The sequence below is a fragment of the Artibeus jamaicensis genome, unplaced genomic scaffold, assembly GCF_021234435.1.
Source record: "Artibeus jamaicensis isolate MK-2021 breed Jamaican fruit bat unplaced genomic scaffold, CSHL_Jam_final scaffold_916, whole genome shotgun sequence".
NCBI classification, from domain to species: domain Eukaryota; kingdom Metazoa; phylum Chordata; class Mammalia; order Chiroptera; family Phyllostomidae; genus Artibeus; species Artibeus jamaicensis.
This window is the reverse complement of record NW_026522059.1, coordinates 45,452,718-45,468,267: the sequence shown is the minus strand read 5'-3', so window position 1 is coordinate 45,468,267 and position 15,550 is coordinate 45,452,718. Positions and strand designations below refer to the sequence as shown.

Here is a 15,550-nt window from a genome sequence, read left to right as displayed (position 1 = left end):
AAAATGAGAAATCGGAAAAGGCTTCCCCATGTGTTTGGGCACAGTGTCTCCACCCGGAAAGATTCTGGTCCAGGCCTGGCCCCTTAGGTTCGGGGGCAGGGGGAGGGGCGTTCCAGGGCAGAGAAGCAGGATGCTGGAGGCAGGCATCAGAGAATGTAGCAGGGAGGAGCGGTCCTGGTGACAGGCAAGGACCGACAGGTGGGAGGGGACCTGTGACCTCAGCCCCGCAGGTCTCAGCCCCAGGAGCGAGAGGGAGACACTTGCTCCTAGCACTGTACCTGCCTCCAGACACAGCCGGACACACGGGCGGCCAGCAGCTTTCAGCGTCAGCGAGCTCACAGGCCGCGCGGAATGGCCCAGGCAAGGCGGAGCGGGCTTGTTGGGCATTCTTAGCTCCTTGCCACATGGACCCAAAGATATTTCAAGTGCAAATGGTGGTGAAGCCTTACCTGGTACCATTCTAAGCCTGTAAATGATTCATGTAAGAGGTGTTAAGTGCTGAAGATTAAAATATTTGCTGCAGACACAGGTGTCTGTCAACTCCCATGTCTTTCTTTGAAAATTATTTGTCTCACAATTGCATCTGAGCCCTTAGAAAATGAAAAAATACTGTTTTTCTTTTCTGAGTACACTTGAGGCAAAGAACAAGTCGTTCTAACAATTGCTGTACTAAGAGCTATTCAAGAGGTGGAAAATAATTCCAGGTGTTCCTGGCAAATGAGATCAGCAGTATTTTTTTTTAAAGTAAACCTACTGATTCTGCTTTAAAGTTCTGCCTGGTATCGATTTCTCTTTGCACCCTATTTGTGTTCTTTGCACAGTTCAACGCCAACTCGTTCCTTACATTGTGAACAAACAGGCTCCGGGTGCGCATGCGCCACACTCTCCCTCCGCAGGAGGCACTTGGACTCTGTGTTCCCAAGTTTGTCGTCTGACCTCTTCATTGAGCCTTTACAGTATAAAATAATGTGCTAGGTAGTCTCCTGAGTGCTGAGCATTTTCTATACCTCAGAGCACATTTCAGCAGAGTGTCTCTATGTGCATGGCTGGGGGCTTTGGTAGAAATAGCGATAAAAAGCATGGGATCCCTGCTCTCCAATTGCCCTGTGTAGTGAGGCAGATTGAAACCACAGTCTTATGTTGCCTGATTGCTCTTTTTAATAATCTTTATTTTCATCTAAGTTTAGCTTACTTTGGTATATCTGCAGTCAGTGATGTAAAGAAAGAAAATCAAATTAATGGAACCCAGTTTGTAAACATTTACCTTGAATGTTTGTGCATTTTAGCTAGCATAGTCATCTGATTTAACAAGTTAAATGATTACTTTTCCTCCTCTTCCTTCTGGGGGAGGCTGGTACTGAGTAGCAAATGGCCAAAAGAGTAGATTTTAGAAACTGAAATATAATTAGTGTGGGTTCCTAAGCCATAATATGTAAATATAAAACATTTTAAAATACATCATACATATCTCGTGAAGAGCGGAAGGAATAGTGGTGAGACAGGTCAAAGTGTACCTATGCAGGCTGGAGCCCACCACCACTCAGTAGATGGAGATCTTAGACAACTTTCTAGGTTAGTGTCTGCACATTAAAGTCCTCAACTGTGAAGATTAGATAACCCTTGCTTTAGAGATATTGGTGAGATTGCATTTAAAAACCTGTGAAATGCATTAGTATGGTTCTGGGAGCATAGTGTGTATGCTTAGTAAGAAATGCGCATATTAACAGGTAATTTGTAAACCATTTATAGAACAATTTACCTAATATATTCACAATGAACATAGTTCATCTTCCAAAAAATGCTCTTTACGTTTTCTTCTTGTCAAGTTAAAGTGCTTTACAATTTTACTTTAACATACTTCAGTATTTATTTTTAAGTATGTTTTCTTCTTTGCCCCGAGGCTGTCCACTAAAAGTTAAAAATAGATTCAGAACTGAATGTTCTCTGTCTGTGGCCACCCTCATCTTTTTGTATGTGCTGTGCAGGTGCCACTGAGTATAAGTTTACACAGATACAGGAAAAAGCAACATGCAAAGAGCAGATGCTTAAAATCGGTGTTGGTGGGAGGCCCGGACGCAGGGTCCCCGGGCCGAGCCGTCTGGTTATCATTCACAGGTGCTGTGCTCACGGTCTTGCTGGTGTGGTGTGGATGAGACCACACTCTCAGAGGGGTCCCTGTGGGGACGATGGGTTGGATCCCTCAGCACCATGTCTCCAGAAACTTCATGAATTGCCCCTGGAGTTCACGATCCTTGAGTTTGCTGAGATGTTGTCCCACCTCACGGCAGCAGCCAGCCAACGCTTACACTCACATAACCAACAAGTCTTCTAAAACCTGTGATGGAGGGTAGTGGTTTACAGACAAAGACAATGGTCACTTGACATGAACTCCACGTTCATTTAGAGTGTAGCCATGGCCTCATATATTCTCCTGGTGTGACATGAAGCCACGGACAGCTCTCTCCGGGAGAGGACAGAGGTGGCTGAAAGTGGGGTGGTTTTAGGTTTGTTTGGATAAAGCCAGCAGTCCTATTGGGTTTTCATTAAGAATTCTAGTGGCCCTGCTTTTTAATTACTTGTAGTTATTTTTATCAAGTAAATCCTTTGATTTCCAGATGATTTTGGCACTGGCTACGTATGCACAGCATGCGTTTTTGTAATCTCAGGTAAAAGGTAGGGCTCCCCGCCTTCACTTAAGTGGGCGGCCCTCCTATTGCAACACTATGTCTACCTTCCTTCAAGGGGAAATGTTGAGCCAGAGTGTGATTTTTTTGTTTGAATCCCTACTTCATTTTAATTGTCTTGAGTAGGAGGAAGACATTTTAAGAGAAACCCATAACCTTTTTTAAACAGTGGCTTTACTGACGAAGAAGCATGTGAAGTGAGTTTTCTAAACAACTTTAGAAAGTGATACTCCAGAATCCATCCCGGACCTGAGATTAGTGTTCTCCAGCCAAATTTATAGATTTGATTTCATTTTCCATAATGGCTTTATTATTTACTCTGGCCTGTTTCACTCACATAAGTGTTAGCTTTGAAATTTGCAACCACATATTTTCTTTGTAACTCAAATAAAAATGGGGTCACACAAGTGCCCTTTTAGACAGAAACTGCACCGTCGGTCCACTTTGACAGAAGTAGCCCGTGCACTATCACTGGAGGGTAATGGAGTCATTCGGAGACAAAAGATCATTCAGTTGCCCTAAAGCTTGAAATTTAATGATGGTGATTATCATGCCAAGTTGCGGACACCAGGGGCGACATTGAGTAAGAGCTCACCATTTACTGAGCACACTCAGTGCCGGGCTCCACGCTGAGCACTTTCCTTGTGTTACCTCATGGGATTCTCACGTCAGCCCATGAAATGTAGAAATCATTACTGTCAACATTCTGTACACCAGGAAACACGTACCCTGAGCCTGAGTCGCTTGCTAGGGGTCTCAGAGCTGTAAGTGCCTGGACCTGCTCTTGAACCAAGCCAGGGCACTGCGCCCACAGGCAAACGAACAGAAAACCTGGAGGATGGACCCATTTTACTTTCTGGCCTGGATTCATTAGGGGAAAAAGAGGAGGAGAGTATATTCTTTTTCCCATGCCCTAAGAATTTACTCTGCTGACTTCTCCTTTCTGCCCTGGGATGAAATCTCAGACAAGACCCATAGCCTCTTCAGTTCATCTTAAATTATTCAAAGTCCTCAGATCAGTTTCAGGCATGAAAGAGCCCAGTCCAACCTCGTGATCAAAACTCCAACCTCTCCTCCAGTTCACATTAGCTCCTCCCTCTCCCCACTCAGGGCCCTGTTGGTTTGGAAACTTCTGGAGGAGAGGACAGGAAACTTAATAAACCTTGGGTAATCTTTTGCCCTTTTCCTGCTCCAGCTCCTCTCCCACTCATGACGACTAACTTCTAACCTCTTGGGGCCCCTGGTGTGGCCTGGGTAGGAGGGATTTCAGGAAGCGCTTTCTCTTTGCAACTTTTGGGTTCTCTGAGGGCAGCCGTCCCTCACACCACTAGGGGGAGCGCACAGCCTTTTTCTCGGCGGGACCGTTGACTTCCTTTGGCAGGGGGCTCGTTGAGGGGAGTTTAAGATAGCCCCTGACTACTTTCCCCCAAGTACATGCATGGTCTCAGAAAACCCTCACCTTTCCTCTCATGGAAACCCAACTTCCCCTCGCGTGCATCCTGTATTTGGAGAGTCCAGGGCGGACTCTGCTTTTGAACCTCTCAGGCCTGATCTACAAGCCAGTCTCCACATTCCTCAGTTCCAAGAGATTTCCCTGTGTCTCACTTTCAGAGGGCCCTGAGTCTAACCTCAGCCTGTTTGAGATGAGTAGGCACACTTGGCCACTGTCCTACACACAGTTCTGAGCAAAGACTTTGAGATGGCCCCGCTCCCACTCAGCTTCAGCAAAGTTGTCTCCCATTCACATTGTTCTCTTTATTGTCCCAGCGGAAATCAGCGAAAACTCTGTGCGTAAGAAATTGTCTGCTCCCACTCTTCTGTCCAGACATGCTCAGTTCACAGTGCCACTTGGAGGACATTGCTGGTATATGCTCAGTTGGAGGAAGACACACATTTATCAACAACGCCTGTGCACATTTTGGGCTGCTCCACGAGTGTGCCCAGCCCAGCATAGGAGAGCCCCTGGGAGAGACATTATTCCGTGGTCCATACCCATAAAGTCATTAGCAGGTAAGGGCTGGCCTCCTTGGCATGTCTACACTCATTCCAACATTTGATTCCTCTCCTCTGGTCCAATAGAATTCGTGTGTCAAAAGAAACATAGCGAAAGCAGTTGCTAAAAGGGGGGAAATGGTTTAGCCAACATGTGGAAAATTAAGGCAAAGAAATGGAAACCTAGGGCAAGGATTTTCTTTTTTTTATTAAATGCCATTTGAAAACCTACTCCAGCCAACTGAAAGCATAAGCAAAAAATCTCTAAGACACTGGAATCAAAGTTTGAATGTTATTAGGAAAAGCCCATGGGTTCCACGAATATACAGAGTGATCATATTGTTGGCAAAAAGATGATTTCATTTACGGCTCGGAGCTGATGGCTGAATAGAGGAGGCTCAGCTGTCAGAATTATAGATGGTCCGGGGTTCCACCCAGTGACAGAAAAGGAGGCACATCATTCAGTAACCGGGGCAGTTCAGGCCGTGAAGGGGGGTGGTTTGGACTTAATGCTTCTAGATGATCTGTTCTCTGATTTTCCGTTTCTGCTCAAATTTAGCATTTCTTTGATAGATGCCTTTGTTGCATCCCCATTTAATTTTTCGTTTCTGTGATCCCCCTTTAGGTTTTCATTCTTTACAAGTTTCTTTCACAATATAAAAGGAGTTCATAAAAGTGACTGTGCATTGGGAAGGAAGGAGAGAAAGGGGAAGGGTTGAACAACGTGGCATATTAATTCCAAAGCACAAATTAATGTCTTCCAAATGGAATGGCATCGCTGCTTTAACCCACAGAACTAAGCATCATTTATTAATACATTTTGCTTCTAAATCTAATTTCTGTGATAACCACAATACTGTTAACTCTTTGTGATACACGTTGAAGAAATGACAAGCCTCAGAGTGGAGGGAAGGGCAGACATGTGGATGCGCAGAGCTGGCCGGGAGGGGCAGCCATGGCTCAGTTTGGTGTGAGCCCGGGGTGCAGAGGAGGATGGGACAGGGGATTGGATGCCAGTGTGCACTTCCCCACAAGCCACTTCTCAGTAGCCAGACCGGAAGCCCAGAGTCATCCTCGACCTCCTCACCGTCACATTCGGTCTGTCTCCAATTTGGGCTCGCAGGACCTCTTAAAATTGTCTACCCTGGTCTCCATCTCCAAAGACACCCTCCTGATAAGGGTGACAGGAATGAAAAGTGTCTGTATGCCTTTATTTTACCTTCTCAAATTCCCTAAAGAGATAGGTATGACTATTATCACCATTTTAAAGTTGGGAAACCTGAGGCACAAGAATGTGGAGTAACCTGTGCAAGGCTACTCAGCAGTCGTGAGGCTGGGTTAGGATTCAAACCCAAAGACAGCATCAGAATGGGCAGCCGCTCAGAGCCCGGCTGACTGACACCTCTGGCCTCTCGGCAGCCACTGGTCACCTGCGGCTCATATTCCCCTCTCTCTGTGGCCAGGGGGATTTCTTAAAAAGGAGAACCTGGCCATGTCACTGATGCTTCATTACCCTGTACTATCCCCCATTACCCTGTATAGAATCCAAAGTCCACCTGCCCCTTTTCTCACCCCAGCAGGGTTCTCCCTGCTCTTCCCCTAACACTTCGTGCCAGCAATCGGTGTCTTTTAATTGTCTTGCATGTACCAGGACCTCCATGGAGAGCTGCTGTGATCACGGACCTACTGAGCAGTGGTGTGTGGGACGTCCTTTGTGATGGCCCTGCCACGGTTTCCACCACCGTTCCTCACTTAACATTCATCAGACGTATTTTGAGCACTTTTTTAAAAATCGCCATGAGTCACTTACACGTAACTGTTCAGTCGGTAACTAATCAATTGAACACATTCCACGATTCAGTAAGCACTCTCATATTTTGAGTGTATTTCTCCTACATTTGTAAAGAATTCAAAAGTTAACATTGCCCTAGGAAACTGTGCATTTTTATTTCTGTGACCAGGATACTTCTCTGTTCGTAAACGGGAAAAACCAGGTATGACAGCGGTCCCCCAGCAAGCTGGAACCTTCGAATGAAGTCAGTAAGCACAAGCACTATTAGCAAAAAACAAAAAGCAACTGGGACAGTTTTATTCCTATTGCAGTGTTTTGTGATTGGACATGTAAGAAAATCGGAACATTGCTTCTTTGAGATTTCTTATTAACCTCAAAGGTATATCACTTCTTTTGCAATTTGCCTCCAAGAATGTTGGAGCCGAAGACATTTTCGAGTTCACCAAATTCAACACATTTATTTTCCTAGATAAGACCATGACTCTGAGGCATTAGTTGGCTTGGAGTTGAGTTAGTTCCCTGCCATGACACACGCGACTGACCAAGGCCAGTGTTCACAAACTGGACCGACTCCCGTGGAGGGAGCTGGGTGTGTTCAGTCCCGGGGCCCCGGCTCTAGTCCAGCACTTCCTACCTAACATTTAAATACGAATCAGGCATTAACTGTGTATTTCTTTTTTACTTACTGGAAGCAATTAGCCTGCAGTGTTTTGTAAGAGCAAGTTTTAAAATCAGGAAGAGGCTGAGGGAGATCTGAATTTGCTGTATCAGCAGCGATGCCGTTTCCCCGACAGCCCCTAAGCCGGAGGCCACAGTCACCAGTCTGCGACCTCAGAGGCACCGAAGTGTGTGTCACCTGGGTTGGAAGAACAATATCTTTAAGAGGTTTTTTAGATGGATAATATTTGGCCACTTTATCCAGTTTGTTAAAGAAAAAGAATTAAATTTGGGACACAGCAGAATAAATCAAAGGGCATTGTTTCTTCATATATATTCATATAGAGTAGACATTAAGGTTTAATTGAAACTTAATGTATAAAATTATCAGAACAAATATCTCATATTAACCTCTACTTTTAAAACAACAGGAATCATTAAAATGGTAAATTGTTAATTAAGAATAATTACATTATTAAAAAGTGCTAGTATATGGACACCAGAACGCAAGCTATAGATATTTATGAAAAATATTTGGACCTCTGAATGCATTTTTTTAAATAAAATCAGGATTTTTTCTTTTTCAATCACAGCCGACATACAACATTATACTCATTTCAGGGGTAAAACAGTGATTAGACATTAACGTAACTTATGAGTGATCACCCTGAGTATAAACTGTGTATATTGAGGCTTGTTTTCTAATTCTGACTGCCTCCAAGGTTGCAAACGTCCCTGGGGCCAACCTGCTGGGTCTCCCCAATGTTACACTTCTGCTGAGGCTCTTGGTCTTCACCTAACTGTCCCTCTGAGCAGCTGGCTGATTTGAGGTTAGAAAGATTCAAGCCGATTTGGTTTTAAAAGTTTCAGATTCTCTGAGATGGCTGTTTTTGTGCCCCCAAAGCCCTAGACTTTTACTCATTTAAGAGAAAAGAAAATGTGTCTCTTTCCTCTGTGCCAGAGGCATTTCGAGTCCAATGCTCGTTAGTACAGGACTGAGTCTCCTTCCCTTTCCCTTTGCCCCTCAGAGGCTGGGCCAGCTTCCTAGGCATCCGAGAAAGGCAGGTTCTTGGGCTCCACCCCAAAGCTGCTGAAACAGGCTCTACGTCTGAAGGAGTTCTCTGAGGGTGTACAAGCGCCACTAGGGTGAGTGGCTGTCACCATTGCTTCGTGGCTGTGTCCTCTGTGCCTGGCTGGCTCTGTGCCATGGCAGCCCTCCTCACACAGACCAGGACTCCCACACAGATAATATGACCCCTAAGGCCCCGAGGTCAGGCAGGGAGGGAGCAGGGAGGGCTCTGCCCCACAATCACCCCCCCAGGCCAGGTTGCTGTCAAGTTCAAGTCTGCCCTGATTTGGTGGGCCATTTTGTACCTCAGCTCAGCCAAGTTTTATTCTCCAATCCTTTTCATCCTTCCATGAAATTTTCAAATCAGTACTAAATGAGATAGAATATAGCAAAATGGTTCGTGAGCAGAAGTTTCTCTTTCCCTCAGGCTGTGTTCTCTTTCCTTAGCCGTAAGGCAGGGGTCAAGTGGGGCGGTGTAATAACTTTTGTTTATGAAACCCTATGTGGCTGACACTCATTTTCCTTCTCTGAAACAAGATGAGAAGGCCCAACTCTGGCGTGTTCCTGGCAGGGCCTGGCCACACCAGAGGGACCCTGAGGCAGGGCTGCGTCAGCACAGGGTCCAGTGCCACAGCATTCTCTGAACACTGTTCATTGTTATCACATTGAGGACATCGAAACGTGAGTCCAGTTTCCAGGCATATCACTGACCACTTGACTGGCCTTCTCAAATGTACCCGGTCTACCTCATACAAAGCTCTAGGACTACACAGTTCCATCCCAGCCAACGCTGCTTAAACATCAGAGTCAAAGAACAGGAGTCAAGGACTGTGTAAGAATTAAGAGAAGCAGCAGCCAAGGCCCCCTTCAGTGTTTGAAGCAGCTTTAGTTTGTTGGCTAAAACAGGTAGTAAACTTAGATTGTGCCTTACTATCCTGTAACATCCGATCAGTTCCCGCAGCTTGTTCTATGGCCTTCTATTCTTCCAATAAGATGCTTTATTTTTTTCTCTTCAAAGCAGTCAAACTTCAACTTTTAAACTGTGACCTGGTTATTTCGAAACATCACTGGTGTGTTGAAATTATTAGAGAAATTGAGAACGACGGAGGAAAGGGGGAGGGAGAGAAACAAAACCGAAGTGTGATTACAGCTAATTGATTTCTTTCTAACATAATTCCAGTCTTTCACATTGGTTTTATGTCTCGTAACTGCTTCCTAAGTTTGGGCGCCTGGAGGGATCAGCTTGACGGTGTCTGCTTCCATTTGCCGTGCTTGTGCCTGCTGTTCCATGAGGAAAGAGTGCAAGGAAGCCCATGAACTTTCTCAAAGACACCTCCTCTAAAACAGATACTTCCCAGTCTCATGAGTTGAGAGTCATGATTTTTAAAAATCTTTACCCAAGGATATAGTTATTGATTTTAAGAGAGAGAGAAGGGGCGGGGAGAAAAAAAACATCGATCAGTTACATCCCATATGTGCCCCAACCAGGGATCAAACCCACAACCTTTTGGTACATGGGGCAGTGCTCCAGCCAACTGAGCAACCTGGCCAGGGTGAGAGTAATGGTTTTTATATAGTGTTCTAAATGGTACCAAAGCCTGCCTTAACAGACAGGTCAGTAGTGGACATTTTAGGCTTCTGCTCATATAATAGAATTAAGAGACAGGCCATTATGAGCTTTAATGCTAGTGGATGTTATATGTTAACTATAGCTCATCACTCAAAGAACATTTTCCTAAGAACAGCAAATGCAGGAACTATAGAAAAGTTGAGTCACGGGCCAATATTCCCAGGAAAAATTGGAAGTAACTCACTTGGTATTAGCTCCTCAGAACCATGTGACTTTAGATGAAAAAGGGGTAGGAATCTCGTTCAGGCATCTCATGTCACTCGTAGATGAGGGGACTTGTCCCCAGAAGAAGAGGTACAAGCTCTGTCTCCTGTTGCCTGCTGGGCCATCTCCCTGCCTGCTGGAGGTTTGCCGTGGTCCTTAGACAGAAAGCCGATGGGTACGGATGTCAGTCCTGTCCCTCACTCTGCCCCTGAACCTTCTGTCACTGCCCCCTCCCTTGATGAATTTTGGAAGCTACAGAGGTACTCAGTGAAGAGGCCACAGCTGCTCTGCTGTAGGAAACATGGCCTGTCCTGGGAGCAGACTTCTCTCAAGCTCCCTTGGTGTGACCCGGAGGGTTTGTCTCCAAGCCCAGACTCTGCTGGTCCTTCTGTCTGTGGGCCCCCTTAGTGGAAGGGGGCCCAGCTCACCTTCCCAGTGAGGTGAACCCAGGGTGGGGGATGGACAGAGCCAGAGGCCAACAGAAACAGAGTAATCGTTGCTTCTTTTCTGGCGCTTCCTTCAAAATATGTTCAAAGACACAATCTCCTTTAGTCTTCATAAGAGGAGGTGGTTTTTTTAAAAACTAAATTGAAGTATAATAGAACCACACAATTAAGGAAATCATTATGTATAACTTGCCTTGAGGCTTCTCAGATCTTGCACAGGAAAGCATTTTTATTAGAACAAATCCTTTTGCAGATTACCAAAATTGTCTCTGACAAAACATGGCAATTGGGTGTATTTAGAGATTAAGAGTTTCAAAAGATAATAAATAAAAAGAAATATCACCCCCCAGTTGTTATTAATAGACACTTCATTTTTTTTACCATGACAGCAGATGATTTTATGGTAATATTACTACTTATTTTATAAATTAGTTATTTAACATATTAGTTGAATACATTATTCAATAGTCCTAATTATAACCAAAAATGCTTAGAAGGTCTTTACCAGTGACTTTTGAAAGCTGATGGCCTCCTAGGTATTCTTTGCCAGCAGCAACAGACGAAGGGAGGAGCTGTTCCAGGGCTGCAGGGATAAATGCTTTATTGTTTCGCAGTAGAAAAACTCTCTACAGATACACACTGGAAACTGACAAGTGTTTCATTCTATCGGTGTTGGTTGGTGGGTGGGAGTAGGCAAGTTTAGAAAGCCATGAATTAGTCCCACGAGGGAGTAGGCAAGTTCAGAAAGCCATGAATTAGTCCCACGAATGCTTAACTGTTGCTCAGGTTCTCTATACAGTAATATTTTAGGTATGATTGACATTTTAAGATTTTGTTCTTTGTTTTCTAGGAGGGACAATACCACCAAACTAACTTTTGATTTCTGCTCATTAAATGTGAAAAATGATGGAGTATTTCAAACCAAATTGTCTACTTCTATACTTAATCTGGAAATATTTGTAACTTTTTCTAATTAAATAAAATAATCATTTTATTTTAATAAAATAATTTTTTTAAAATAAGCTTGTAATAGGATGGACTTCGTAAGCATTCTTTGCTTCCAGGAGAAAGTGTTTTTTAATTATTGATTGGCAAAAATAAGATAACTCAAACATACTGATCACTAAAACATTTTGTCATCTTCACTGCCGATCCCATTTCTGTCCAACGCTTTAGTTGTTGAAGAGTTAAGTTGCTTGTTTCCAGTATTAATTGAGAGATGAGTAGTAAGAAATCAGAAGTTTTGCTTCATTTCGAAACAGACAAAACTTAACCAATATTGCAGCCTAAATTAGCAGGTAGGGATTCTTAGGAACCCAGCAGCATTTAACGAACCGGGCTTTGCTAACTAAACCCGCATTTCTACATTCATCGAGCATTTCCTGGGTTTGGACAATAGTGAAGCCAACTGGGTGTGATCAGAGGCGGTTCCCACCAATGGGGAAGCAGCTGGAAGAGTTCACGCGTGGGAAATGTCAGCCCTTTTCTCCCAGACTCCAGCCTCTGCCCGCGACGCGCGAGGCTCGGGGCTCGCACTCGGGGAATCGCGTGGCCTCCCCGCGAGGCCCGGGCGCCGCGGGGGAGCGCTCTCGGCTGGCGGCTGGCGGCGGTGGAGGTGGCGCCGCGGGTTTCTCGGTGGCTGCTGCCGTGATGTCACTCGCCCATCCTAACCCGCAGTTGGCTTTTCTGTGTTTCAGCTCTGCCTGCAGTTGAACACAAAGAGCTGGAGGAGACTCCCACATCCGCGGGGAGAAGAAAGGAGGAGGCGGAGCAGATTCCAGGAACTTGTGGCTCGTGGCCTTTTTGTACCAGGGCTGCCTGAAAGGGGGAAAGTGACTTACAGCGGCGGCGGCGGTTAATGGGCTGTGAGATGAGGCGCTGCTGCTACCGCCGCTGCTGACACTGAGGTTCCAGGGTCCGTCTGCTGCCCTTTGTGCTCCGTGTACATGTGTCTATTCAGCGCATCCGGAGGCGCCCAGAAGAAAATCCAACACGGCCGCCGGGGAGAGACCACCCACCATGCCCACGGAGACCCTACAGACAGGTAGCATGGTGAAGCCGGTCAGCCCCGCGGGCACCTTCACCTCCGCGGTGCCCCTGCGCATCCTCAACAAAGGGCCCGACTACTTTCGCAGGCAGGCCGAGCCCAACCCCAAAAGACTCAGCGCCGTGGAGAGGCTGGAAGCGGACAAGGCCAAGTACGTCAAGAGCCAGGAGGTCATCAACGCGAAGCAGGAGCCCGTGAAGCCCGCGGTGCTGGCCAAGCCCCCGGTGTGCCCGGGCGCCAAGCGCGCGCTGGGCAGCCCCACGCTCAGAGTGTTCGGGCCCAGCGCCAAGACCGAGAGCGGCGTGCAGAGGGAGACCCTGAAGCTCGAGATCCTGAAGAACATCATCAACAGCTCCGAAGGCTCCAGCTCGGGCTCCGGCCACAAGCACGGCTCCCGCAACTGGCCCCCCCACCGGCCGGACGCCACCGACCTGCACCGGCACTCCTTCGCCGAGTCCCTGAAAGTCTACCCGACGCAGGGCCGCGCGAGCCCGCAGGAGAGCAGCTCCCACGTGGGCAGGAGGCTGCTGGAGCAGACGGCAGAGTCCTTCCTCCACGTCTCGCACAGCTCCTCGGACATTCGCAAAGTGACCAGCGTGAAGCCCTTGAAAGCGATCCCCTGCAGCAGCTCCGCCCCTCCGCTGCCGCCCAAACCCAAGGTGGCCGCCCTGGCCACCACGAAGTCCCCCGAGGCCGACCCCGTGGAACCCGCCTGTGGAGTGAGCCGAAGGCCCTCCCTCCAGCGCTCCAAGTCGGACTTGAGTGACAGGTATTTCCGGGTGGACGCGGACGTGGAGAGGTTCTTCAACTACTGCGGCCTGGACCCCGAAGAGCTGGAGAACCTCGGGATGGAAAACTTTGCAAGGGCTAATTCCGACATCATATCCCTCAACTTCCGCAGTGCAAGCATGATCAGCTCGGACTGTGAACAGTCTCAGGACAGTAACAGTGACCTTAGAAATGATGACAGTGCCAATGACCGGGTGCCGTACGGCATTTCTGCCATCGAAAGAAATGCCAGGATCATCAAGTGGTTGTATAGCATCAAACAAGCTAGAGAGTCACAGAAGGTCTCCCACGTGTAAGAGCAAGTGCGTGCGAAGGAGGGAGGGGTGGGTCTCTGTCTGTGCATCCGCCGTTGTGAAGGTTGTGAGGTCTCCTTGAAGTGTCGTGAGCTTCTCCACTCTCTTTGTGTTGCTTGTTGTGCAATGTTTTCCAGTTGCATGCCTGTCAACCTGGGGACTGACCTGGCGTCCACGTCGACCGTGGCCGCAGAGCCCGGCTGAGCACACGGTCCTCTGCCAAACGTCTCCGGCCAGAATCCGATTAGGGCTTTGATCTCAAGCTAAACTGTTTACACGAAAACGGTATACAACTCCTTCAATATTTATGTGGTTCTTGTGTTTTCTATCCCGCGCTATTGTGTCTTAATTAAAAGTTTTATCAACTGGCTTTTAAATTGAGAGTAGAATCTTTTTGAAATGAAAAGCCAATTTGCCTACATGTGAGACCAAAACGATGGGGAAATAAATGGGTACTGCCCTCAAGCAGAGAGAATGACTGACCTGAGATAGAACCAGGCTGGGCTTTCTGAGGAGGAAAGTGGTAAGCCTGATGTTGAACACGTACACGTGGCAATTCTCTTGCCACTTGCTTAAAGCGACGATTGGGCAAGGATGCTACATTCTGTCTTCTATTCAGTGTGTAAATAAATATCGGTGGTTCTGTGTAATACTGACCCCAAGAAAAGACAGTAGTCAGATTCGAGGAAGGCGATTAGATCTGGGAGGTTGAATATCCAGGGTATTGTTGATATTTTTCTGATTTGGGTTCATTCAGAAATTTCTACTATTAATCTTTTGACAGGAATGACCACTCTACACCTGTTACTTGATGTCTTAAAATTTGGGGAGGTTTGATTTTTGTTTTTGTTTTTCTCTTTGGTCAATAACTAATTCTACGCTGACTCCCTGCTTCCCTTCCGTTATTGTTGTTTTATTTGGAAGAGGGAAGTGGGGTTCGTGCAGGTTTGCGCTATCTGAAGACATGAACACAAACGGAAATACCAGCCATATCAGTGTGTAGAGCCTCCTCTTCAACAGTGCACACCTTTGGTAGCTGAACCATAACTGAGCAGTGTGATTGTGTTGTCTTGCATATGTTACTCTCTCAAGCTGTGGACCTTTGTTACGGCCCTAGGAAACTAGAAACACAGCGCTATGTAGTTCCCCCCTCCATGGTCGCCAGTGCTGCATACGATTTGTTCCCTTCTTTCCCCAATAACCTGTCTTCCAGTTGGCTGTCCACCCGCTGACAGCTGTGGTGGGGTAGCAGAGAGTTAACACGTTCAGCCGCCCACTTCATTGCTCTTGTAGTTATGCTCTGAAGTTCAGGAGCACTGCCACAGGCTTCGTCAGCTTATAAGAAACTTTTTATGGTGTAAATGCTGTAAGACTTTGTACATACTTCAGTTGTTACGAAATCTTGAAGAAAAAAAGAAAAAGTTACGCTAATAAATAGCTCTGGTGCAGGCACTAATGGTGGTGGTTTCTCTGTGTACGTTCCTTTGCTCCCTCTACAAAAGGTTCGCTTTGGAATGTGAGCCGGATTTTTGATAGTCTTGAAGAAATATGGCATTGTAATGTTCACCGTATCACAACTATTTTGAACAGCAGTGTTCTTCATTGTGGCCACAGCAATAGGCTTTTGCTAAAATAGTTGCCTCGAGGCTCTTAAAATAGGCTTTCTCTTCTTAATTCACACTTCGGTTATTTTTATCCTAAACATCAAAGTCTTTCACATCTTCCACTAGACTCTTCAGTTGTAAATATGTTTGAGTTCTTACGGAGGAGGCATACCTTGGAAACTTACAGCCTCGTTCTTACTTATACCCACCCAACATCATTAACATGACATGAATCGTGCGTCTGTCACTCCACCACTGATTCTCCTTTTGACATGTCATTTGTGGAGTCACTTGTTTTCCAGGCCTCACAACAAACGGGTGACTCTCGTGGCCAGCAACGTAG

General features: G+C 46.3%; 1 protein-coding gene across 5 annotated transcripts in view; it reads left to right on the top strand.

Moving 5' to 3' along the window:
* FAM110B (family with sequence similarity 110 member B) overlaps positions 1-15,055 on the top strand; it is a 145,934-nt gene extending 130,879 nt beyond the window's left edge. For 3 of the 5 annotated variants that reach the window (XM_053661185.1, XM_037167630.2, XM_037167640.2), the window contains one exon: positions 12,172-15,055. In XM_053661185.1, coding sequence (XP_053517160.1) covers positions 12,494-13,606 — 1,113 coding nt within the window. In that variant the 5' untranslated portion in view covers positions 12,172-12,493 and the 3' untranslated portion in view covers positions 13,607-15,055. Of the gene's footprint in view, positions 1-4,623; positions 4,695-8,793; positions 8,876-12,171 lie in introns of those variants that run through there. The other 2 variants (XM_037167653.2, XM_037167648.2) reach the window with 2 other exon arrangements.
* The last annotated feature ends 495 nt before the right edge of the window (positions 15,056-15,550 follow it).